This window comes from Sceloporus undulatus, chromosome 1 (assembly GCF_019175285.1).
Source record: "Sceloporus undulatus isolate JIND9_A2432 ecotype Alabama chromosome 1, SceUnd_v1.1, whole genome shotgun sequence".
Classification (NCBI taxonomy): domain Eukaryota; kingdom Metazoa; phylum Chordata; class Lepidosauria; order Squamata; family Phrynosomatidae; genus Sceloporus; species Sceloporus undulatus.
The window spans coordinates 256,316,817-256,344,236 of NC_056522.1; the positions used below are offsets into that span (position 1 = coordinate 256,316,817).

Genomic DNA, 27,420 nt, shown 5'->3' on the forward strand with positions numbered 1-27,420 from the left:
TCACAATACTATTCAAAAATTTCCCCTGAGAAATACCTTATAGGATTAATATTTCTTCAAAATCTAGTCCTATCGGAAGGGTTGCTGCTGCTGCTGTTGTTGTTGTTGTTTTAAACCATAACTGCCACTCTACATTGTACACTGTACTCTTGGATAAAGGGCCCAAACAGAGACTTTAGACTTTCAGAAAGTGCCATGAATTAAATGATATAATTATATCAGTGAATAATAGCCATAAATGAAGAGTGACCAGAAAGAAAGGAAACAATGGCCTGTTCCGTACGGGCAAAAAGCATGTGCTCGGCACGTACTAGGGTTATGAAAGGGCGTCCTTTCTGGACGACCTAACCCTAGTATGTGCCAAGCACGTACAAAATGGCGGTGCCCTATACACATGGGTGCCGCCATTTTGACATGCCAGACGCTTAGCATCCGCATGTCCCCCTGCGCTTGCGATGTCACGAGTGCGCCATTTGCGCACTCGTGCATCACAACCGCAACGCAAAAAGAAGCCGCTTTTTGTGGCTTCTTTTTCCGCAGCTGGGAACCCTCCCCATTTGGAGGCTGAGGCTTCCCGGTGGCAGAAATGGAGACGCCGGAAGACCAGTCTGTAAAGCACCAATATCTATCATCTTTTCTCCATAGGAGATAACATGGAAATCTGTCACTTATCATAATTAAATGGTGGCTAAACATGCCAAATAAATTTGAACCCACATACATAACAATCATTCATTCTATTGAGCTACACCTAGATACAGAGCTAAGGCTGAATTAGGTTGTGTAAATATCCAATAAGGACAAAATAATTCTGCATGAATTTAAACTTTAGAAACTAACAGGGCAATTCTCCAAGGCTCTTGGGCAGAGCCTTGAGAATTAGAAACTAAATGGGTGAGATCCTTTGTTTGGGGAGACAATTACCTCTGCCTTTGGCAAACACTTTTACTTTAGGGAACCTCCATATCTTACTCTGATGCAAAGTTTTAAAGCAACATTTATGGTCACGAGAGAATTATGTTAATTTGTATGTATTTCATAAGAGGCTTATTGTTTTAACAAGCCTCCAGGGTACTCTCTCTTGTAATCAACTGCCTAAACAAGGAAGAAAGAAAAAAGAGAGAGAACTTCATCCTTCTTAACAACTTTTCTCGTAATAGTCTTATCTGTAAAGCCCAAGAGGATGTTAATTATTTGTATTAAAGGAAATTATAAAGTACTTAGAAAAAGAGAGGAAGGATCTCTAAATCCTTCAGCTTAGTATATGAGATGTTTCCAGAGAGGCAAGGCCTTTTAACCCAGGCATTATCTGTCTAAAATCAAGTGTATGTTTGATTCTTACAAAAAAATAGTAGATGGAATAAAGTTTGCTACTAGCATTTTACGTAGGAATGCAGTCTGAAAGTTCCACAAGACAGGTTTCTTTCTTGTTATCTAAGGGGCCATTCAGACTACAGTACGTTTTACCCCAGTTCAGAAACCGGATTAAAAGCGGGAAGTTCCTATTGGCCCCGATTCTTTAACATCTGAATTTGAGGTTTGCACACCCATTGAGGGGCAAATGCCCCTTGGTGCGGGTCTTTTGAAAGAGGAGTTTTACCTGTATCTTTTGAGAAAACCCAGGTCCCGGCAAATGTGAACTTGGCCCTGGTCATGATCAAATCAAGTTCAGGGGAGGGATTAGGTCAGAGGGAGGGCAGAGACCGAAAAATGCCTCCCATTCATCAGAGTGAAGGAGGAGGAGGAGCAGGAAGGGTGCCATGGAGGGCAGGATCGGGGTGGAGGAGCAGGAGGAGGAAGGAGGAGGAAGGAGGAGCAGGAGGAAGGGTCAAATTCAGGGGAGAGATTAGGTCAGAGGAGGGCAGAGGGCGCACCATGCCTCCCCTCTCGCAGGCAGCTTTCTCTCTCTCTCTTTTGGAATTTTTATTTTTGACAGACTATGTGAATAGTTCTACAGGTTGATACATATACATATTGATAGAAGGTGTATGTTTGTGCTACATTTCCCTTTCTGCTTGCTGCTAGCATGGCACCTCACTTTGCAAGAGGCTTTTTAAAAAAATATTTTTTGTGCGTAATATGCGAATGCTACAATGCGAATGTTACAAATGTTTCCCTTTCAATTTGGCAAACTGATACAATATGTGAATGCTTTTGCTACATATGTAAAGGCATTCCGGGGTTGCAGTCAGAGGGAAAGCAAAGCAAGGGGATACATTCTGGGGTGAGGAATTATTATTGTTGTTGTTGTTGTTGTTGTTGTTGTTGTTACGGGAAGAGGATGGCATGAGGGGGAGGCAAGGGCTTCGGAGGTAGCACTGGGCTAGAAGCGAAGGGGAGGCTAGAGGCTGGCATGTGGAAACCCATGAATTTGGGGGAGTCACACTCTCTCAGCCTCAGGGGAAAGGCAATGGAACCAATCTTGCCAAGAAAACCCCAGGATGGGGTCATTTTAGGGTTGCCATAATCTGTAATGACCCAAATACACACAACACACACACGCACCTGGAGGATTTTAAATTTGACAAGTTGACAGAATATGTGCACACTGCCGCCAGTTTTTTTTTTTTAAAGGAGGGGGGAAAGCACCTATTTCATTGGCCAATGGCTGTAGGATAGGTCACCTTTGAGAAAAGCAGAAATGAATTTGATTGACAACAGAGAAGTTTACAAATGTGACCTTCAGAGGGGTAAATTGCCCCGATCAAGATAAAGGGTAGTACGAACTTCTTTCCGGGCAGATTTGATCTGGGGGGACCCGGCTCTGCCCAGTTCTATCCAGGGCAAATGGGGGAGTAGGAATGGAGCCTAAGAAGAGGGATAGTCTGCCTCATACCTCACAATCTGATTGACAAACATCCATATCCATCCATAATAAGCATCCATAATGTCTCACACCCGCTGCCTGAGAGAGAGACTTTTCTATTAATTGACAAAGTGCATGCATGCTCCTTCCTTCTGCCTTATCTGATTTTGTAATAAGATTTAATAAGATAATAAACACTTAAATGTAGCACACATCCCCCAACTGGAAATGAATGTTTTTTTAAATGGCATAACCACCTACATAACTGCTCGCCCATCTGTCCCAACTTCAGTCATCCCAGCCCCCAATTGCACCCTGATCCTGATTTGGACACAACACACATGTATAAAAAAGCCAGGTTTTCCTAAAACTGTGGAGTAAAAAATGAGTGTTTCTAAAATCCTAAAATCCTAAAAGCAGCATTTTTACTGTAAAAAAGTCATATATCATGTGTTCTAATAGCACCAGAATTGAGGTGTGTATGGATTTTGTTGCTAGTGTGGATTCAGCCATTAGCTAAAAGGTTTAAAAACTCTAACATGGACTTTAAGGACCTGCTGGAAATTGGTGAAAACCAGGAGCTGTACACCAAATCTGAGGGTGAGATGAGTTTGGCCTTTGGCTAAAGAGAATAACTTAATTGCTTTCCTGATGTCAGTGTCTGAATATGCCCGGAACTGCAAATTAAAGAGGCAATTAAATGCCAACACAGAGCTCTGGCTGCTAAACCTGAAACTGCAGAGGGCAAAAGACATTGTAATGAACACAACCAGTGATATGTGTGTGTGTGCGTGTGAACACCTTTAAAGTCACCTGTTGATTTATGGTGACCCTTCAATTTCAAGGGGTTTTCTTAAGACAGGAATACTCTTGAGCTGGCTTTGACTCGTCCATCTTCTGAAATATAAACTATAGCACCTGGTATTCATTGGTAGTCTTCCATCCAAGTACTAATCAAGGCTGACCCCGCTTAGCTTCCAAGATCAAATGGGAACGAACACTTTTAGGATATTTTTCATAAGCAAATACAGTAGGCCTTTGGTATCTGCTGGGGTTGATTCCAGGACTCCTGGAAATATTTGATATTTTTGTGTGTATCTTTTACCCTTTCAGAGTGAAATCTAGAGGGGAAAAACCCCAAAGCTGTGAATAACTGTTCTAATAATACCTAAAACAACAGTTTATATCACTACAAAATTCCTTGCAATTTGAGGGAGAATGGAATGTGAACAAATCTTTGAACAACAATGTTGTACAAAGGAATTACTTTCCCCCCCTAACTTGAAATGCCACAGTTATATTTATTTGGGGAAGCTTCTGTTGTTTAGTATGATTTTTTATTTTTATTAAGTCTTTATGTCAATTTTTTGGTGGAGGTGGTTCAGCTATATCAATATATTCTTTATATATTATTATTCCCTACCTATCCTTTATATTTCTTTTCAACTTATATTATTATTATTGTTGTTGTTGTTATTGTTATTGTTATTATTGGTATTTATATCCCACCCTTCAGCCCTAAAGGCTATCAGAGCGGCTTACAATTAGTCATAAGACATCATTAACTTCCAGTCTTCTTTGATCCAAAGGCAACCAGTTCTGAACTAGCAAGTTGCTGACATTACCACTGCTGTGTAAGAGGACAATGGTGGTGTGTGAGTGGCATGGAAGCATCATTGTGAGTCCATTTAGATGTGCTCCCTTTTGTGTCTTGCTGAGCTGATCCTTCCTATAGCCCTTATCACATGTGAAAATTGGAACTCCAATCCAAAGCCATTCCGAAGGGAAGGGGAAGTAGATTCTAAGCCAATTCACGTGATTAATTATCACACATGAAGAACAAAATTGTGGTCATTCCTAAGGCAAAGCTGAGAGGTTGTAATATAAATATCACACCATGCTGATTCAACAATTTGAATTGGCACCCTTGCGCATGCTCAGTGGGGCTCTGAACGCATCAAGAACTTTTAGGCTTCTGGGGTGAAGAAGGGGGCCACTTCTTGTTTCCTGTTTTGCGTGAATGCTAGCCTCACGTGAATGATTGCCTCGCGTTTCTTCTTCCCTTCTATTTTATTCTATTTTTATTGTATTTCAACAATTTAGCAATGCCCACAATTCCCGCCATGTGTGGTATCGAGTATGTGTATGCGAGTATGTGTGTGAAGTGTCCAAATATACATATATTCATATACTGTGTATATATATATATATATACACACACACACACACACACATACACACACACATATGTGTATGTAAATATATATGTATACACAGATATACATACATACATATATATACATACATGTGTGTATATATGTACATACACACACACACACACATATATACACACATATATAGGAGGAGGAAGCAGAAGGATGGAGGGGGCAAACGGAGGCAAGATCAGGGTGACAGAAGAGGGAGGAGGAGGAGGAGGAAGCAGAAGGGCAGAGGGGGCAAACGGAAGCAAGAGTACTGGAAGCAAATGGTGCAAAATTGCAGTGCCGCATCATGGGAAATGTAGCCCCTTGGAGGTTGGGGGGGTGTACCAGGACCGAAGCAAAGTTGCATTCTACACCAAGACCAATTCGAATTGGATTCGAATTGACCTTGAATAAAGATTTGTGAATTTGCTAGTTCACCAAATTCATCTACTCTGGAATGACTTTGGATTGATTTAGGATCGGGCTCAGGATGACTCCGCATAGACAGCAATCATGTGTGATAATCTATCATGTAATAACATGAATTCCCATGACTAGGTCCGGAATGGCTTCGGATTGGAGCTCCAAAAATCATCATGTGATAAGGGCCCAAGAATGCTCAGTGAAGGGGAGCATTAGGAGCAAGCTACAGGAGCAGTCCTGTAAACGTCCTGCTAGACAAGACTATTTCAACTTCCTTGCCTCCTCCAGATGTTTTGAACTGAAATTCCCATATCTCAGCAGGGTCCTCCACTTCTAAGGAAAATCAGAAAAAACAGTTTTGAATCTAGAGTCCATCATTAATGGTTTTCTAGTCATAGTACCCATAGTCAAGCATTCACTAATGGGTGGGGGTCTATGTACAGTATAGCTAAACATACAGTGCGCCCGCACCATACGCAGTCTTGAGCATACGCACTCAAGCCGCGGGGAGTGCACGGGGCGGAAGGGGTGGTGCATCCCATTCAATTGAATGGGGGTGTGCACCTGTGGCACCCTGCGCTCTGCCGCGCCGCCATACACGAGCCCCATTGTTTCCAATGGGGCTTGAGCATAGGCGGAATTTGCCTTATGCGGCGGGATCCGGAACAGATCCCCTGCGAAAGGAGAGGGCTGACTGTACCTATGTATTTCTTGTTGTTATCCACCCTCGAGTCGACCTCGACCCATGGCAACCCTGTAGATGAGATATTTCCAAGACTCTCTATGCTCCACTGCTCTGCTCAGGTCCTACAAATCCATACCCATAATCTCTTTAATAAGAGTCCACCCATCTAGCATGCTATTATATACAGGCTATTACTTTGATTAGCATTTTGAATATTTGTTCAAAGCTTTGTGGATGGCAAGAACTTTCTCAAGCTGAAGCTATCAGACAGGACACTTTTCCTTTCTCAGGTGTTCAGACAAACTCAATTCTCTTAAATTCCCATCCTCCTTGTCATTAGCCTTCCATTAAAATTTATTTAAAAAACAGGTCTGTCCAGGCACACTAATTTGTTAGGTGAAGTGTGTGTCATTTATGGTGACACCATGAATTTCATCGGGTTGTCTTAGGCAAATAATACTTGAAAGAGAATATATTTCTTTCCATTGGAACTAACCAGTCATTTGCTTCTTGTTACAAGGAATGTGCTGAATATGAGAGAATCAGTCAGAAAACTGGCTGGATCGTCTCCTTCTCCATTAAAAGAGATATCCAGAAGTCTATGTGAAAAGGTCAAAGGACTGCAGTCTGACATGTACAGAGAAAGAAGGGAACAGGGTGCTGAGTTTTAATTTTTGTAAACCTGGGGTTCTTTTAGCCTAGGGCCTCAGGACATCTGTGAATTAGCTTCATTTTTTCCTTTGCTTTCCTTCCTGTTAACTGTGAAGTTTTTCCACTCACAGTGAATTTTCATGTACTCCTTTCCAGGTATTCACTGCATTATTGTTATCATATTTTGCTCCAGAAGAGAAGAGGAGAAAATCCAATTTCCAATCAATCAATTAAATTATATGCAAAACTTTTGCTTGTATCTCTTTATGATTATTTTTTTTCTAAGGAGAAGATACATAGGTACGTTAGAGAGCACGGAAAAGCGGCGCTCTGCCTGCGCCATCATTAGCTGTGCCAAGAAGCCCCAGCGGCCAAACCGCGAGGCTTCCCAGCGCAGCTAAAAAGAAGCCCCAAAATGGGGCTTCTTCTTGCATTGCAGAAATGACACAACGAGGCGCCAATGGTGCACTCGACGCATCATTTTCGTGATGCTGCGTGCGGACACTAAGCGTCCGGCACGTAAAAATGACCGCGCCCATGTGTATAGGGTGTGGCCAATTTTATGCCCCTGTCACGTGCTAGGGTTGAGGCCAGTATGGATGCTAGGTCCTCGGCCAACCCCTAGCATGTGACGGGGGCACCGCAAAGGCCCGTGTGGAACAGGCCATAATTTCCATCAAATTCCTGAGAACTACTGCTCTAGAGGATAGTGTTTCAGGAGGGCTAGCATCACTCTGGTGATCATACAAGTATATTTGTAAACTGTATATTTACAAATAAAGGCAATATTGCAAAATGCCTTTTGGAAGGGATTAACCTCCAGATTGTTTTGCATATACCCATAGATTATTTTGCAACTTGGGTAAGTGCAATGAAAATATATAACAGTATATTTCTGGTAAACAACCAATGTAGCACAGTAGTTTGCCAACTAAGACTCCTAAAGATCAGGGTCTGAATCCCCACTTAGCCATGAAAACCCAGTGGGCAGCCTTGGGCAAGTCAAACTCACTCAGTTTCAAAGGAAGGCATTGGCAAACCTTTTCTGAATAGTCTTGCCAAGAAAATCACATGATAGGGTCATCATAAATCAGAAATAACTTGAAGGCACACAACATAATGTTTCTGGTACCTGATAAAATAAGAGCAGCTGGGATCAGCTTAACCTCCTATGGGGCATACAGTGTTTATAAAATCATCAGAGGTGGAAATCCATCAGATTGTGGTGAAACAGAAAAAAGGAAGGTTGTCTCAACCCTGGCTCAGTGAAGATAAAGGTTGTACCCTTCTTTGAGGTAAATATGGTTAGGAACACTGTAAGCATTGTAAATCGGGATCAGAATTCTAACTGCAATTGTTTTGAGAACTTGGGAAAAGCATTAGTCACTGACAATGATTTCCGTTTCCATTAGCAATAATGTTCATAAACCTAGAAAATGTGCTGACTGAATTGTTGCAGTGATTAGAATCTCATATGGATGTTGTTCTGAAAAGGCAGATGTATGTTTTTGTAGAAATGATGAACTATTTCTTACCTTGACATCTAAATGTCTGCTCGACATTTAGACAGCTTTTGTAGAAAGCTGCTTTTATTTTCATGCAGCATTGTCTGTCATTTCCATTACCTCCAAATGAAGCTGAGACATCAATACAGAATGGATATAAATGCTCTATTTCACACATGGGCAGGGGTGTGTGTTTGCAAATCATGGAGGGGGGGGGGGTCTGTACACTGTCAGCCATACCTCAAAGCACACTGGGGACTGAATGGCAAATTCTGTCAATTCCTTCAAAGGGATACTACATTATGAACCTGAAAATTACTATTAAAGAAAAAGTTAAGTTTTATGTTCTCTAGTCTAGATCAAGACATCATGTTTTTATCCAACTGAAGGTGCCACTTAGTTTACCAGTACCAGTAAGTTTGTGTTATAAACTGCTTTCTGAATGATCACAGTATAATTTTGCATAAATTTAAGTTTTAGCATAGGCTATGTTTTTTTGCACCTGATTTAACTCTAAGCCTCTGCTTATAATCCCCCATCCCATACAACATTCATAACACACATATATACAAACTATATTTTAGTACATGGATGTTTGTGTAATAAGAAACACAGACAGACATGCTTTTGAGACACTAAAACTTAACAGTGCAGCACATTCTGAAAGCACCACCACACCAGCCTAGCAAAGAGCCCACAGAGATCTGCCATATTTTTACTTGTGAGTCTTTTTGGATTGTGCCCATTCACTTTTCATAATGAAGATAGTTATAATCTGACACAATAGTATTTATAATAAGCAACATTTGTTGTGCAGTTCTTTGGTTAAGCCATCAGCACTATTTGCACTGGTCCAAAACACATTGCAGAAATAATCCAGTTTGAGATGGCTTTAACTGCCCTGGCTCAGTGCTAGCGAATCTTGGGAATTGTAGCTTATTGTGGTACTTTCTGTGACAAAGAAAGTTAAACATTTCATGAAACTACAGTTCCCCAAATCCCTAGCATTGAGCCAGGGCAGCTAAAGCAGTCCCAAACTAGATTATTTCTGCAGTGTGCTTTGGACCACTGTTAATAGAACTGCTATGTTTTTTAACATGTACAGTATTTAGTATGAATAATAATGGCGCCGGCCTGGATACATACTAGGGTTGCCTCGGGGCGTCCTTTCCAGATGCCCCGCAACCCTAGTAGGTTGTAATGGCGGTGCCCTTTCTACATGGGCGCCACCATTGCGATGGTGTGGCGCGGACGTGACATCCTGGCGCCACTGGAGGGCACTTGTGGTGCCCTTTCAGTGGCACCAGAAGGAGCTCCGTTTCGAAGCTCCTTCAGCTGTGTGTATCGCTGGCACGGCCTTTAAATGGCTGAGCCAGTGATACAAAGAGAAAGGGGCCGAGTGCCCCCTTTCTCCCTTTCCCAGACACAGTCGGGGTGTCCTTGGAGCATGAAGCCCCAAGAACACCCATTTCCAAGCCGCGGAGAAGCGGCTTTTTGCCGCTTCCCCGAGACCAGGAAAAGCAGAGGCCCCAATCTGTGATAGCTGAGGCCCTAATCTGTCGGGGATAAGGGCGGGTGCAGGCCACCCCAAAGGGGCGGTCTGTATCCCACCAATGTGTTGTGAAATTCTTCAGTGCTGGCAGCTTCCCTCCATGTTAACATGTGCACATGCGTATGCATACACACACATTCACACTTTTGCACCCTCCTTGCTATGGAAGGACAAAAAGGAGAACATGGCTGTAGCCTGTGTAAAACAACCTGTTTCTCTTTCCAAGAGAAAATAAGTCCTTCCCTCTCAGTATGCAAGGGCTACTAGAGCTGCTACTGCAGATTCTTCCATCTGAAATCTCAGGGTTTGTGACAGTCCTTGCCTGACAATTGTAGTATATCAACCCCATCTAGTGTTCATGACTGGCCCATGGCCCAAGACTTTTCTCTCCCCTTCATGATCAGTTAGAGAACAAAATGTCTTCAAATGGATCCAGCCTAAGAAAATAATACAAGGAATCTCCTAAAAGGAAGTGTTTCAGATAGCCAGTATGCCTCTCTTTTCTTTCTTTTCTTCCCTCTTTCAGTCTAACTTGTTGCTGACTGCTTTCAAGTCATTTCCAACTTATGGCAACCTGTCACAGAGTTTTCTTGGCAAGTTTCTTCAGAGGGAGTTTGCCATTGCCATCCTCTCAGTCTCACAATATTTGACTTGCCCAAAGTTAACGATTGGCTTTCATGGCTCAGCAGGGATTTGAACCCTGGTCTCCAGAGTCATAGTCCAACCCTCAAACCACACTAATGCTACTTTTCAGGGAAGGACTACAACTCCCAGAATTCCCCACTGGCCATGCAGACTGGTAGATTCTGGGAGCTGTACTACCCATAGTATTTCCAAATTTTGTACAAAATCTATGGCAGTCAGAAGGATAGTGTGAAGAATCCCTGCATCTTTAGGAATGCTGTTGGCAATGGACCACCTAGAGAGCATACCCTCCAACTGTTCCAGTTTGGCAGAGAAGGCCCTAGTTTCTTTCTTCCACTTTCCCTCTCTGTCCTCTCCTTACTTTGATTGCTACAGAGTTAAAAGGACAATAGCAGATTCCACTCAATATGGTGGTGTACAGAATTTTGCTGTCTCCAGTAGGCTCAGCCAAATGCAAACTGCTGCAGGCTCTCCTAGCCTTGTGTTAGTTTGGTAACTTTTGCCATCTTGACCCCAATCTGATGTTTGGCTACACATGTCCCCATTTTCATCTGTGAAATGTTGGAGGGTATGAGAGAACTCTGGTAAATGCTCGTGCTTACATCTGGTTGTGTAACACATAACCAACTATAGAGCACATTTGAATGAAGAATCCAACTAAACATTTAGTTTATGATTTTGATTGTTTACTTTCACTTTTTTATCTCTTACTAAAGTCGGGTTTAATGTATTCCTACAACTCAGTGACTGTAGTTACCCCAGAGACTGCTTACCACAGCTTTCTATATAGGAACAATCACTTGGAAAGGGTAGTTGTTGTTACTTTCTTGTCAGCAGGTGTCCCAATCTTTTAACACCTGTATGGGCAGTAGATCTCTGAGTATTCTTTCTTAACATGCAAAACCAATGATCGAAAAAGGCTTCTTTCTGGATGTTCTTCATGTGCATTTTAAAAGATGTAACCAGGTACAGTGGCTAGGAATGTGCACTGGGAGGTATATAATTAATTTCTCACTACAGCAGTGATCTTGGCATCTCTCTCTCTCTGGTTTTTCTTCACAAACGAAGATTCAGGAAAGACTCATCCTGCACTTTCTACAATTGTGTTGATGACTAAAAAGGCCAATCCAAGATAAACAAGTCCGGTTGCAGAGAGCACAGCAGAAAGTCACCGTGGGTGATGTTTCTGGGTTGTGGTTCTTTCTGTTGTTGTTTCTCTTCTAGACTCATTCGGCTTGAGTTTTCAAAAGAGGCTGCAGCATCGTGGATACTGCATCTCCATGCCTCCCGATTCGAGGCCAGGGCGGACCATTATTAGCGATCAATTTGGCCAAGCCTGAGATGTTGTTTCAGGGAGTCCTTGTATCTCTTCTTTGGGGTGCCCCTCTTACGCTGACCCGTGGCAAGTTCACCATAGAATACTATTTTTGGGAAGCAATGGTCCTTCATCCTAGAAACGTGTCCTGCCCAGCACAGCTGCGTCCTCAATAGCATGGCCTCAATGCTGGTGATCCCTGCTTGCTCAAGGACAGCAACATTTGTCACATGGTCAGTCCAGTGTATATTTAGAATTGTGCATAAACAGCGCTGATGAAAGCATTCGAGGAGTCGTAGGTTTTGGCAATAGGTGACCCATGTTTCAGACTCATAAAGGAGAATAGACAGTACAATGGCTCTATACACACTGATTTTTGTGCTTCACCTCAGGTGTTCGTTGTTCCAGACTCTTTTGTGAAGCCTTCCGAATGCACTATATGTCTTTGCTAATGCAGACAAACCCCTATTTTTCAGCTTCCACCTCACATGTCCATTTTAATGGAAAACAGCATTGACTGCCTTACAGAGTTGATTTTAAGGCAAGGATGGGGCACTCCTGATCATTGGCACCCCATGTGCTTTAGATTTTAGTTACTGGAAGTCCCAACCAGTGTGTGCAAGAATAAGAGACTGGGGGCATTGTAGTACAAAATATCTGGACATCCAAGTGATTTGCCACTTCTGTTGTAAAGAGATAGTTGTTATCTAAGGACTTGAGTGCAGCTTTGGTGTGGCTTTTGGACTCTTAGGACTCATGCATCATTGAAATACCATACCTCCAAAGTGACTCGAAGCAGCTTTATTTTGGCCTGTCTGTAACAGGCCCTGGAATGTTAAATATGTACTTTGTAAAATACACTATATTTATAGTGTTAAGTTTTATTGTCTCTGTCTTTGATTTTGTATGTTTGATGTTACATCCTTTGGTAAAAATGGGTGCTACAAACAATGACACATGCATATGTTTATTATTAATATTCCTACAAATACAAAGAAAGAAGGTGATGGCAGTACTAGAGAGGGACAGATATCACTGCGAAATTGACCAGCAGTGAAATAGTTAGCATCACACGGAGTGAAAATGTCATCTTTACTCCAAAGTTATACAAAGTATTTGACAGTCATCAATGGAATGTAGAGCTTCAGGATTCTAAGGATCTTTCTTAGCTGCCAGAGGAGAGCATCTATAAACAATGACTCCCTTCTTTATACAACCTCTTTGGCCTCCTGTGGGTTCTTTATGGGTATGTAGTTCTTTTTTTTTTCAAGGCTAGGTAAGTTCTTCCTAAAGGTTGAAAATAAAAGATGAGATCGTGGAAGACAAACTGGAAACTATTTGTTCAGAGCACTAGGAACACAATGTACCTGTCTTCAAGGAGGGTGCTGTTCAAACGTAGGACATTTTTAAAGAACAGTGGGATATACTTTTAAAGGAAAGATTTAACAGTTAAACTAGCCAATGCTTAAGTCACTGAGATATAGGCTCACTCACTCAGACCAGACAGCTACTGCTAGACAATACTTCTCCTTGCAAATGCTGGTGGCTTTTACGCAAATAGGGGTTAATTGTGTGGAAGAAGATAGAAATTACCTAAAAGAGAACAAGGATAGGCATGTTGGGTATCCAAAGATCTGGGAGAAACAGTACATCAATTGGATGCTACACAAATGTGGGGAATATAGAAGAGTGAAAAAAAATAAAGCCGTTACTGAAATAAGCCCATATCAAAGCCTGTTTGGAGTTTGCAAAAAGGCATGTGGCAAGAGAGAGAGACTCATCTGTTTGATGAGACCATTACTGTGTGTGTGTGTATTGCTTTTCCACAACTATAATATGTAATGTGTGGTACAAAGTCAACAATACTGATTTGCTCTGAGAACACTGTCCCCACAGTAAAACATGGTGATGGCAGAATCATATTGGAGGGATTGGAAAATTGGTCTGGACTGAGGGCCAGATGGATGGGTCAAAATACAGGGCAATTCTGAAGGAAAACCTGCAAGGACCTGAGACTGGGTGGAAACTGACTTTCAGCCAGGACTATGATACACAGCCAAAGCAACACTGGATTGATTTTAAAAAAGCTAACTTGAATGTCTTACAACAGCCTGTCAAAACCCAGACCACAGTTCAATTGCTAATCAGCAGTAGGCCATCATGCAATATGACAGAGCTGAAGCAGTTTTGCTAGGAAGAATGGGCAAAAACTGAAGGATACAGATGTGCAAAGCAGATAGAGGTGTGCCCAAGAAGACAGGCAGCTGGAATTGCTGCCCAAAGAGCTTCAACCAAGTATTTACCTGGGGGGGGGGGAGGTGAATACTTACACAACCAAGAAGTGTCAGTTTGGTTTTGTTTTCTTAGCTTCTCTGCCACAGTAAAAATATTTTGGCACTTTCACAGTATGGCATACCTTGTATACACTTAGTGTTAACAAATGCCAATTAAATCCATTTCAGTTCCAGGTTGTAACACAACAAAATACTGTATGCAGAAGGGAAAGGGAGGGTGTATACTTCTTCAGGGCACTGCCAGTTAATTTGCAAGTGTAAAGGTTGAGCACAGATGGAGGCAGGTAGTTTAGACAATTCACTTCTCCACAACAGAAAGAGGAACAAGCAACTGCTGCTCAAAGATACTTTTTAGCAAAGGCTGGGAATGTTTATTTTTTTGGACTAGAGCTCCCATACACAATTAGCCAGCCAGGCCATGAACATGCTGACTGCGGGGTCTGGAAGCAGTAGTCCAAAATGGTATATCTCCTATGCTGTCTTTTCAGAGTTTGTCATCCGTTTCATTCTCTCTCAGAAACTGCAAAATGTGTCTGTTGTTCCTCACACACAGCTAGCTCACTACCACCCTCTCTGCCTGGAGTGGGGCATGGGCAAAGTAAGGGTAAATCATTTTTCCAGAACACATCCTACCTTCCTTGTTGCATTTATCTGAACTCATCTGTGGCAAAAGATGTGCATGGCAACTTTCCCGCTGACTATTAAGGATAGGATTGCCAGAGTGAAAACTGGAAATGTCTCCTGGACCTTTAAAGGTTGTGTAGGGGAATTTCAGCAGCTGCTGCTTATCTTGCAACCTGGTAATATGGTGTAGCAGTTTGAGCATTGGACTTATCAACTCTGGAGACGAGAAATTGAATCTCACTTGGTCATGGAAAGCCACTGGAGAACCTTGGGTGGAGAAAACCCTGGATAGGTTTGCCATAGGCCCTATTCCCACTGGGCAAAAAAAGTGGCTTATTTCACTGCGATTCTGACTCGGATTTTCACCCCAAGCCATAATCGAATCTGACCCATCGTTCCCATTAAAAACAGATGCAAACAGATCCAGGGGTTTTTACCCGTTTTCGTTCCCATTGGTATTTTCCCTGTGATAATTTGAAGCGGATTATTTTGCTCCCCGTTCCCATTGCCCTTCCAGAACCTATTTTTTAAAAATCAGCTGTCAATCAAGTGCTTAAGCTTGATGTCACAGCCAATCAGTCGCTTAGGTGCTTTTTCCCTCCGGGAAAGGGAGAAAGGAGCCTCTATTCCCCTCAAATCCCTTTGCGTCCAGGCTCTTCTATGTCTCCCCAGACTCCCTCTGGGAAAGAGAGAAGAGGAGCCTCTATTCGCCCCAAATTCCTTTGCGTTCAGGCTCTTCTGTGTCTCCCCAGACTCCCTCTGGGAAAGAGAGAAGAGGAGCCTCTAATCACCCCAAATCTCTTTGCCTCCCCCATTGCTTCCTGGGCTGTCTGGGGGGCGATCATGCAGACATGTACTGCAAAGCTCATCTGCTGCTCAGGCGCTTAGGCAGAGGCGGGAAAAAATAGTTAAAAATGGTGTTCATTGGCTCTCCTCACACATCGGTCTATGAATGTGGAGCAGGGGGGAGGTTGCAGGGGGAGTAATGTGTTTACTGTGTTTGGAGCTCAATGTAGCGTGAACGTCTTACCCTGCTTCCCAGTCCACCGGGGGAAAGGCTATGTGAATGGAAGAAAATGGTGCCGGTAATGCAGGAAAGAGAACAAGCGGGTGACACCCCCAGGCCAGCCCCTTGAGCACTGTTCCTCCCATCCCAAAGTTCCTGAATCAGACACCCTTTCGTTCCCATTCATTTGCCCCGAATCAGACTCAGGAGGTACAGGAAAACCCACTGAAAACCCACTGTTTATTTAAACCGGTTTATCGACCACTGATTCTGGTTTTTCAGGATAAATTGATTCAGATTCTAATTCCAATGGGAACGATATCGGAGCAATACGGATTGAATGCGCACTCAAATGGAAACAATGCACCCATGATTCCTGATCCGCGTTATAAGCCAGTGGGAATGGGGCCTTAGGGTTACCACAAGTCAGAAAAAGACTTGCTGAAATTCCCTTTTCTTTGTAACCATTAAAGGGATGGGATACATCTCCAGTTTTTGCTCTAGCAATTCTAATTAAGGAACATGTGGCCTGGAATCCTATTGGTTTAGCCTCACCTAGAGTGGACCCATGGAATCAGTTGTTGAATGGTTACACAACAAGTAAGTAAATCCAATGGGTGAAGTGGTTCTACTTTAGTTAGGATTTAGGCCACAGAGTCATTCTGGATCCATTAACACACTCCTGTTCAGACTCCCTACCACCCAACAGATAATTTATCCTTCTCATATTAAATACTAACATGAGATGGTCAGATAAAATGCTACTCAAACTCAAATAAGGAGCTAAATTAATAATAATAATAGAGGCCTTTAACAGATTCTTTTGATTTGCAGATTCTGATACCATAGTGATCTTTCACACAACCACTCTCAAAGGCAGTGTCCCACTGTTAAACAGCTTACTGTCAGGAGGTTCTTCCTAATGTTGAGGGGGTGCTCACTTCATCTTGCCCTCCACAGACTTTGGCCCCATACAGACAGGCCAAAATAAAGCTGCTTCAGGTCACTTTGGAGGTATGCTGTTTAAATGATGCATGCATGCTAAGAGGCCAGAAGCTGCGCCAAAGCCACTCTCCAGTCCCAAGGACTGGAGCACAGCTTTTGTGCAGCTTTTGGCCTCTTAACAGCATACAGTGGTGCCTCGGGTTACGAAAGTAATTCGTTCCGCGGCCGCTTTCGTAACCCGAAAAGCCTTCGTAAGCCGAATTGCCATAGGCGCTAATGGGGAAAAGCCGCGATTCCGTGTAAAATAGCGCCGAAAAGCACCAAAAGTTTTTTCGTAACCCGAAAAAACATTTGTAACCCGGAACAATAATTCCCTATGGGATTTTTTCGTATCCCGAAAATTTCGTAACCTGGGTATTTCGTATCCCGAGGTACCACTGTACCTCCAAAGTGACCCGGAGAAGCTTTATTTTGGCCTGTCTGTATGGGTTCTTTGTTTCTACCCCTGATTAGGCTGGAAAATTATGATTGAGCCATCATCATTCACTGATCCATGAAGCTGAAGTGGGTTCATTATTACCAGTCGATTGGTGGTTTAGATGCACATTCCAATGCAGCTGGTGAGTGAGCTGTAGTTTGAAAAGTCACAGCAATAAGGAACTAGGAACTAACTTCAGAATCATTTCATAACTTTAAGTATGGCTTTCATGTGGATCACCTCTTCCCTGGTCCACCTCTTACCACTATACTGACCTGGCTTTGTAAATAAGTTGAGACAATTCAACCCAAGAATTCAGAGTGAGCAAACATATTGTGCAATATTGTGTCTGCGTATTTCAAGACATATTCAACTGTCCTCAGAGATGCACAGTCTGGAATACAAAAAATAAAATAAAAACAAAATTGAAAAGCTGAAGGTCACAAGTGGGAAGACTGCAGATTGACCTACTTCTTTTCTTTTATTTTAAAAATATGCAAAACTGAGTGAATGTCTTTTCCAGTCTCAGAGGGGGTACACTAATTCACTCAGAACCTACATTGATATTCCTGAAAACAATGTTGTGCTTGTCATACAGTTGTAAGAGGTATGTCCTTCCTATCTTGAACCTACATTAGTTTCTTCTTACCCTCCCTGCAGTTTACGTATAAAAGTCATGTCATCATGGGTATACAGGAAAAACAAGAGAGGAGCTATTCATAGGTAAGTGATTAATGAAATATTTTTTTTTAAAAACCTCCTTTGTTGTTAACAGTTTTTTTTAATTGTTGAAAGGGTACAAAGGGGCATGAAATACATTTGAATTACATGCATGCATCTACACTGTATGGACAGCAATGTTCAAATCCTCCCTGAGCCATGAAACCCACTGGGTGACCTCTCAGCCTCAGAAGATGGCTACAACAAACCCACTCTGAAGAAACTTCTCAAGTAAACCCCATAACAGAGTTGCCTTAGGGTTGCCATAACTTGGAAATGACTTGAAGGCATGCAACAACAACAATATTGTATAAATACTGCAATTTGACAACTTTAAGTGCTGTAGCTCCAGCCTATGGAATGATTTGTAGTTTCACAAGGTCTACATAGCCTTTTTGGCCAGAGTGCTGGTGCTTCATGAAACTACTAATCCCAGGATTCCCTAGGAGAGAGCCAACACCTATAGTAAAAGTGGCCTCTAAATCAGACAGAAAGGAGAAAATAAATTTGGATGAGGACAAGAATGTTCAACAATGCAGCAGAAACTAAAGGCATCTACTTGTTGTTGAGTGCCTTCAAGTCATTTCCAGCTTATGGTGACTCTAAGGGGAACCTATCATGGGGTTTTCATGGCAAGTTTCTTCAGAGGAGGTTTGCCATCGCTATCCTCTGAGGCTGAGAAAGTGTGACTTGCTCCAGAGTCACCCAGTGGGTTTCATAGCCAAGCTGGGATTTGAACTGTGGTCTAGGAGTGTTAGTCCACCACAACACTCAACCACTACTCCACACTGACTCTCTTAGAGTGGTGCTATCAACTGCATTATTTCCACAGTGTAGATGCACCCATTGTAAAAGTATCCCCAAATCAGACAGAAAAGAGTAAATAAATTGGGATGAAGAAAAAAATATTCAAACAGTTCAACCTCTGCCTCAATCAGATGCCATAACAACCATTATTTCTTACTCACCTCTCCCCTGGATCAAGGTGGGAGACAACAACAGTTAACAAATAACTTTAGTTAAAACACACATCATTTTAAAAGGGCAAATAAGATGTACTGTACAAACAATTCACATCTAAAGTTCATCATTTAAAATTGAAAGTACCAACAGAAACACATAAAGAGTGGATGTTGCTAACAATGCACACATGGGATGATAGCCTAGCAGACCAACATTGGCTGCAGGAACCCAGAAACATGACTTGTTACAAATATAAAATCACTTGTCATGAATTCATTCTTCCCCATTAATAAAGACATAAGACAACTGTAATGTGCCAAGGAATAACCTCAGTCCTTATGAAGTACTGTATAACAGTAACTTTTAATAAATTTTTGTGGGGGTTTTGGGCTATGTCGCCTTGTTCTAGAAGAGTTTATTCCTGACGTTTCACTGGCATCTGTAGAGAAAGATCTCTCTGAAGATGCCAGCCACAGATGCCGGTGAAACGCCAGGAATAAACTCTTCTAGAACATGCCACACAGCCTGAAAAATCCATAAAAAGCTATGGATGCTGGCTGTGAAAGCCTTCAACTTCACAGTAATTTTTTTAAAATTACATTTATAGAGACAGCTTTATGGCCTTACTAACTTGTTGGAGGAATAGCACCTAGTTCAAGTGCCAACTCATGCTGTGTGCCTCTAGATCAGTGGCTCTCAATCTTCCTAATGCCATGACCCTTTAATACAGTTCCTCATGTTGTGGTGACCACCAACCATAAAATTGGGGTGTCTTGGTTCCTAAAACCATTGGAAATATGTGTTTTCCGATGGCATCCATCGGAGGACCAGAGTCTATGAGGTGGATTGTGCATGGGAGAAGGAAAACCTGTGGATAACCTGGACCCTAACTGCAAAGGAGGACAAGACACTGCAAAATGTCACACCTTCCAGAAAAATGGAGCACACAACCAAATAAAAGTCCCAAACCCGAATGTGAATGTAAATCCATGGTTCTCAGTCCTTCTCCGAGTGGAGCACATTCAAGCAAAATAGAGGGCATGGCCAAATGAAAGCTAAAAACACTCATGTAAATCTGGGCTGGGTCTTCAAGAAAAATGGGGGCCATGGCCAAGGAAATGCCAGAAGGACACTCATATAAAGACAAACCCCTGCTCCTTAGTCCTGTTCAAAGTGGAGGACACGACCAAAGAAAGGCCCAAAACACTAAAAATCGTACTCCTGCTCCAAATGGAGGACCCTCTAGAAAAAAGTAGGACGTGGCCAAACAAAAGCCAAAGGCGACCTGAAAACAGCGCCCTGCTTCTTCCTTCGTCCTGCTCCAAAGGGAGGAGGCCAGGCCCAGGACTGCCGGCGCCCCGCTTGTCTGGAGGGAACCCCAAGGGGCAGCAGGCGCTTCCCTTCCCCGGAGGGGCTGGGGCTTCTGCCTGGCCCTGGCCCCCGCCTTTGGGTTCCTTGAAAGCCCTCGGTTTTAGTGGGCCTCTAGGGCCAGGATGCCCTCCTCTGGGCAGGGCTGCTTTAAGGGCCAGGTGAGGAAGAGGAGGAGGAGCCTGTGGCCTGCCTGCCTCCCTCCCTCTCGCCCGCCCGCCCCTTCCCTCGGGATTAGCAGCTGCTGCTCAGAGCCAGATTGAGATTCCCCCCCAGCAGAAGGAGCAGGAGAATGAAGGACAGGCACTGCTGCTAGCAAAGCCAGGAGGAGGAGGAGGAAGCCTTGCTTGCCTCTGGGCTGGGACTCCACTTCCTGGAGGAAGCCTCCCTCCCTGAAGGGAGTTTGGCCCCAGCTTCACCTGGAGGACAGAGAAGCAGCAGCAGGAGGAGGAGCCAGAAGCTCACCTGCCCAAAATGAAGGACCGGCTGGAGCAGCTCAAAGCGGTGAGGGACCCTTCCCCCCCCCTTTCTCTGTCTGGCTTGGTCCTCCTTTTGCAGGACCTGCCCTCCCTTCCCGCCTTCTGCCCAGGAGGGGAGCAGGGCTAAGAAGCAGGGGTTGACGTTTCTATGGGAGTGGGGTTTTCTTAGCCTTTTTGGCTCCTTTCCTCTATTATGTTACTGGACAGACATAATAGATGTGTGTGTGTGACCAGGCATGTCCTCCCTTCCCGCCTTCTGCCCAAGAGGCTTCTCCAAATGTCCTCCATTAGGAGCAGGGCTAAGAAGCAAGGCTTGACGTTTCTATAGGAGTGGAGTTTTTAAAGCCTTTGTTTGTTCCTTTCTGCCATTATATAGCGCTCTCTCTCTCTCTCTCTCTTTATATATATATATATATAGTCAGGGTAACCAGCTTGGTCCTCCTTTTCCAGGACCTGCCCTCCATTGCTCTCCCCAAATGGGTTGAGTCCACCTCACCTGTTTGTTTGTTTGTAGGAAGGGGTTTGTAGAAAGTAAGGGTTTCTGCATGAAGCCCCCCTCCCCAGGCAGGCTTATGGCTTCAGCCCTTCCTTCCCCTTTCCCTTGGTTACTACACTCCCGGATTCTGGCCAGACTTGGTCCTCCTTTTCCAGGACGTGTCCTACATTTCAGCCTTCTGTCCCAGAAGAATTCCAAAATGTCCTCCATTCTGAGCATGACTGAGAAGCAGGAATTGGTGTTTATATGAAAGTTTTGAGCTTTTATTTTGGGAATGTCCTACACTTTTCTTGAAGGCTCTCCATTCCAGCCTTCTGCCCAGGAGGAATTCCAAAATGCCCTCGATTTGGAGAAGAAGTATGAGTGTTTGCAGCCTTTGTTTGGCCATGTCCTACAATTTTCTTGAATGGCCTCCATTTTGCGGGGCCTTGTCCTCCTTTGTGGCGAGGAGGACATCGGGTTGCTCTGTCTGGGCAATGGGGATAGTGGAGACTGGAAAGAGAAATGGCCCTTCTCCTGGAGGCAGGGTGACCAGAGGCTCTCATCGCAAAGGAGGACAAGGCACTTCAAAATGGAGGACATTAAAGACAAAGAGAGGACATTACAAAAATACAAGCTAAGAACACTCCTAGAACGATAAATGTATGCTTCTTAGGCACCAAGTGGAGGAGATGTGGGAATTTCTCTTGGACAGGAGGTTGAACTGTAGGACACGTCTTGGAAGGGGAGGACATCTGGCCACTCTGCCCATGTGGAAGTCCTACTGACTTTCATTGAATACGCTTTGAAGTAAACACGCACAGGATCCGGGAGCGTAGTACCCAGGGACGGGGGAAGGGGATTAAGCCATAATATATTAGCCTGCCTGGAGAGGTGTACTTAATTCGGAAATACTTACTAGCCCCCTGTAAAAAAGAGGTTAGATGGGCACAAATCATAAGGGGCAGAAGTGGCTCAAACTAATCCCCACATTTTAAAAATGATAATACTAGCAGATATGGGGTGGCAAGGAGGGAGCTTATAGCTCAGGAGCGTCTAAACTTTCCAAAGTGGCTGGCTGGAAAGGTGACAGTGGATTGTTCAGTCATACCAGAATCGGGTGAGGCAGAACATTTGTCCAAATTGTAGCGAGTGGGATTTTACGAGAATATACACATACGTGTATTTATCTGCATGTCTTTGAGCACAAACATCCTGGATGTCCATGTTCAAAACAGGGCCCTGCAAAGCTGGCTAGGAATGGGGCAGGGGAAAACTTGTCAAATGATAGTTGGAAAGATATTTGGAGAGAGGGGTGTAGTTTTGTGAGGACACTTATGAGAAGGGGATGAGGGTCCTCTTTCCCACATAACCAGCCATTTCCTGCTACTTTTTTCATGAAGAAGTTGAATGGAGTTGGCAACTTCCTCCTTTTGGTTTCCCGCCTTGTGACACTTGGAGTTCTGTTTTCCTCCCACACCCTGGTTCACAAACTTTCATTGAAACCTGTGCCTGAGGACATATCTCTGTAAGATGTCGCAAAAGCATTATGCACATCCAGGAGTGGAGTACTAGTTTTGTATAATCTCTCATTTAACATTTACTGCTCAGTTGACTTGTAGCCTGCTCCCCCCAATTGTCTGCAAGGAAAGTTCCTCAATTACCCCTCCATAGCAGATCATAATGGATAATCTCTCAGCCTGTGGTCACTTCTGAGACCAACTCTTTAGTGTCTTTTAGTTTTCAGTCTTAATTTGTCAGCCTTATGTGGGGGAAAACACAAGCACCTGGCTTGTAAGACAAGTTTGTCAGTGATTCTCCTGAAGTACATCATCCCTGAACACATTATGGTGTGTGTATTGTGACGTGGACAATCACTCCATGGAGATGGCATAAAGGCAGCTTCTCACAGGTTTTATTGCCAGAAAGTTCAACTAGCTCACCATGTGCTAGACTTGGCAAAGGCTCCTTCTTTCACACTTGCTGACTTCATGGTGACGACAACCTGCTTCACCATAAAGCTCCTAGGCTGGCTGTTCTGTCTTTCACCATATAAATATCATTGCGATTGTTTGGATACAGATGGTAGTTCTACTCCACCTCTTGTTTTATGGCACAAGGAAGACTCCTTGTTTGTTGGGAATAACCAGTTGCTTAATGTCAAGGAAGGTTGGTGTGGCTGTGCAGCCGTGATAGGTCAAACTCTCTTCCTTGCTCTTTCCAAACAAGGACAGTACAGTATAGTTGAGCAAGGAATAAAGATGGAAAGAGAGAAGGGAAGAGTTACTTTTTTTGGACTCCTGTATCCCAAATCTCAAATATGTATATCACTGGGCACAGCACTTTGGTGATGACAGAAAGGTATCACTGCATAATCTGAAGATTTTCCAAATTCAGATAAAATTGAGAAATAAAGTGAATCAGCTGGTGACAGATTCAACTGAAGGGTGCTTCCAGACTGTGTTCAAAAGAAAATGTGCTTTTTCTTCTTAACAGACCCTTTTCTTCATAACGGAATGTTTTGCAGAAAGGAGAAGAGAGAAGAAGAGGTATCAAAATGGGGGATGGAAATACACATAGAAGATGGTATCATATATTCCCCTTTCAAATAACATTCCATGAATAAGACAGGAGAGGAGAGAAAAGCTGATAGACCCATAACAGGAGAGGGGAAAAAAAATGCTGGCAACCCAGTGACATAAGGTCATCGGGGAAATGATCAGTTTTCTGGACTGAGTCTGGTGCAGAATTTTTGTTACACCTCTGATAAGGAGTACAAAGCACTTACTTGGTTTATTTCTCCAGTTTAATTTGTACAGATTAAATGGAGATGTCAAATACATGAAGTCATTTTTATGGTTAGAGCTTGTCTCTCCCTCCCCCCACCTCACTTTGTTGTGGAGCATTTGGACCTTCTGTTGAATTAGCAATTATATAAAACTAGGCCCCAATATTAATCTGTATTCTAGGGGAGGGCCTGTAACCCAGTCATCAGGAAAAGGATAACACTATCATTTTTCTTTATCATAAATTCCAGAATTAGATTAGCAATTGGATTTAGGACATAATATGCCACAACCTCTCAATAATGCTCTTCTGTCCTCCATGAAACCTTGTGTCAGTGCCAGAAGACTCCTTGTTGTGGTATTGTTCCTGTGATGTCCTCCTGTCTATAAGATACAGATAAAATTTGTGTAAAAGAAGATATAACATGGCTTGCATGGGCTCACTTATAATTTTAAACAAATCTTCACTTGGACAACTGGATTCTGTCAGTGGTATAAGTTAGGCAAACTTTCATCTACTTCTTACAATTTGCCCAATTTATCCTACTTCTGCAAGCTGTGGGGAAATATAATGAGCTGTGTGGTGCAATGATGCTCTATCCCTAGGCTACTAGAAATCAAGACTAAATCCTTCTCTGGCTTTGCAGAAACTTCCCAGAAGTGTTTGATATACACACCTGAAGGTTAAAACACCCCTTTAAAAAACAAAACAAAAACTGGCATTTTTGAGATGCAGAATTATCAGTTGTTTTGTGTTTGAATAGAATTTTGAAGAATATACAACCAAAAAACAAAAAAAAAAAAAAAAATACAGCTCCTCTTCCAAAAAACAAAAAGACTATCATAATTATAGGTATCTTAAGCTTTTTAGAGAGAGAAGTGAATTTCTTAGGAGCATAGAGCACAAGAAGTGTTCAAAGGGACAGGTCCTAGCATTGTCAAGTCAAAAGTCACTGTGCAAGTGTTCTATATTTTCCTCCTTAATGGGATAAACAAAAAAGACAGTGAGCAAACAGAAGTGGGTAACAAATGGGAGACATCATCTGGACCCCTTGTGAAATCAGAGGGATGGCAAGATAAAAGACCATTTTCACTTATCTCACATGTCTACATTTTTGCAGTTTCAGTGGTTGAAACCCTGTAAGATTGTATGGCCGGCATTTCAACTTAACCTTTGTCTTGGCTTCTTAATGGATCAGGTAACTATTTACTCTTAGATCAGTTTGATGTATTTCAATAATGTGAGAGCAAGCAGGACTGGAATTGCACACCGTGCAGGGATGTGTAACCAGATTTAGGAGTTGTGTGACTGGTGCCTGAAAGCTAGAGAGTTTCATCTGCTTCTTCAAGGATTGTGTTGCCTAATCCTGATAAATTCTGCCATAGTATGGGACATTAAAGTATTTTGCCTTCAGTCTGAAGGAGTGGAAGGAATCCATTGTAGCTGTTCTGTGGTTTTCAGTGGAATTTTTTGTTATTGTGTGCCTTCAGGTAGTTTCTGACTTCTGGTGACTCCTTAGAGGGTTTGCCCCTGTCATGGGGTTTACTTGGCAAGATGTGTTCAGAGGGGATTGGCCATTGCCTTCCCCTGAGGCTGAGAGAGTGTGACTTGCTCAAGATCACCCAGGCCACCCAGTGAGTTTCATGGTTGAGCTGAGAATTGAACCCTGGTCTCCAGAATCCTAGTCCAATGCTCAAACCTAGTCCATGGCTCAAATAGTACGCCCATTTCTGATAAATTAGGCCTGATTTAAATTGTCACTTTGGACCAAACAGGGCTGAGGTAATGATGCTTCATTTCCTCACTCTGTTCTATGTCTAGTTTCTGAAACAATGAAGTGGGTTTCTTTGTGGAGAAAGAACTGAATTCTGGCAAACCTTCCTCATCTAGACAGTCTCTTATTTGCTTTCTTGGGGGATGTTCCAGATGATTTTTCTTTTTCTTTGGCTTGCTTATTTCATAGAATTTTGCTGGGAAGGTGTGTGCACCTAGATATCATTTGTAAATGTGTGTCTTCTCACCTCTTTGTTTCATTTTTTCCCTTCTTACCACTGAAAATCCATTGATGAGGGAGAGATGGGATAGTTGTGTAAGGGCTTTTAATTGGTAGTGCTAGGAGCCCTCCATCTGGAAACGGCTTCGAGTGGAATGGGCAGTCATAGGCTAGAGCTTTTGGCTTTACTTTTGGGATTACAATTCCCAAAAGCAGCCAAACAAATCTGACCAGTGGCCAGGCTTCTGGGAGAATTCTGGGAGTTGTAGTCCACACAAATACAGTGGATCCTTGGTATCCACTGGGGATACCAAAATCCAAAGATGCTCAAGTCCCAACAAATGCAGTGTCATAGAAAAATGGTGTCTCTTATATAAAATGGCAAAATCAAGCTTTGCTTTTTGGAATTTACATGTTTTGAATATTTTCAAGGCATGAATACTTGAATCCGTGGATACAGACGGCTGACTGTAATTTTTCCAAGATCTAGTAATGGACTGCCTGTGTATTCGGTGTAGATCAATACAGGTGAAGTGGTGTCCATCTGTCTTTTCTCTCTTCGTTTTACTGTTGTTGGTTTTGAAGGAATCCCTTTATTTAGGTCTACATCATCTTTGGAAGACCAGATGTGGCCTTGTTCTTGGACACTTTGGTTGGATTGCCTGGCACATAATTGAATTCTGCATGGTGAAATCACCATGCTTTGTTTTGCTAAAACATAAGAGTTAGAGGCAACTGCTCCTTGACTGTAGGAAGGGCTGGGTTGTCAGAGTCAGAAAGCCATCCCCCCCTTCCCAATTTTAGGAGAATGGCAGTGTGTGTGAGAGATATTTGTTTCCCTGCTCATGATTCAGAAGAGCTGGGGGCAGAGCAAAAGGAGAGAAGGAGTGATAGGGATTTAGTCAGGATTATAAAGCCATCAACTAGGGGAAGAGGAGATAAAACGCTTGGGAGAGAGAAGGGGATTAATTTTATTTTTATTCCTTAGCAGACTCAAGTTCCAAACAGACAGTGGGAGGACATGCAAGCAGGAAGAGGTCTTATTGAGGGTGGTATGTTTGTGGAGAATAGTTTTTGAATGCTTTTCCTGAAGGAAGGGCACTCACTAGGAGGTGAGCAAGGATAAACTACTCCAGCACGTAGTTTTTTCCTGTTCCCCAGGGCATAGTCGCATTTCATTCTATGATTATTTCTGAATGCTGTCACTGTAGTAGGGAACAGATGCTCATTTGCTGCTTGGTTGACACTTGTAAACGCCCCTGGTGTCAGTTTTTGGCCATAACTCCATCTGTACACATAGAAAATTAAATTGTAACAATCTTTCTGGGTAGAACCAAGTCATACTGCAGGTGGAGATGATATACTTGGACATTTCTTCTATGTTAAAAATTCATGTATAGGACAGATGGTATAGTAAGATGAGGCTTCCTGTCACACAGCCATCTCTTGGACAATGTTGGAAGGGACCACAGATGGGGAATGCAACAATACCATCCCTGGTA

At 42.9% G+C, this 27,420-nt stretch overlaps 1 protein-coding gene and 1 long non-coding RNA gene across 10 annotated transcripts in view; one reads left to right on the plus strand and one right to left on the minus strand.

Moving 5' to 3' along the window:
• Positions 1-12,743: 12,743 nt before the first annotated feature.
• LOC121919259 lies at positions 12,744-20,337 on the minus strand. Its single transcript, XR_006101425.1, has 3 exons — positions 19,786-20,337; positions 17,409-17,527; positions 12,744-13,073 (listed from the first exon to the last, which is right to left on the minus strand). It is a non-coding gene; the product is annotated as an uncharacterized LOC121919259 (long non-coding RNA).
• An 80-nt stretch (positions 20,338-20,417) lies between these two features.
• STX3 (syntaxin 3) overlaps positions 20,418-27,420 on the plus strand; it is a 49,291-nt gene continuing 42,288 nt past the window's right edge. For 8 of the 9 annotated variants that reach the window (XR_006102233.1, XM_042452564.1, XM_042452580.1 and 5 more), the window contains exon 1: positions 20,418-20,688. Coding sequence is in view for 8 of the 9 variants with exons in the window: in XM_042452564.1 (XP_042308498.1) it covers positions 20,659-20,688 (30 nt within the window). In the remaining variant the exon portion in view is untranslated. The remainder of the gene's footprint in view (positions 20,689-27,420) is intronic. The other variant, XM_042452572.1, reaches the window with a different exon arrangement.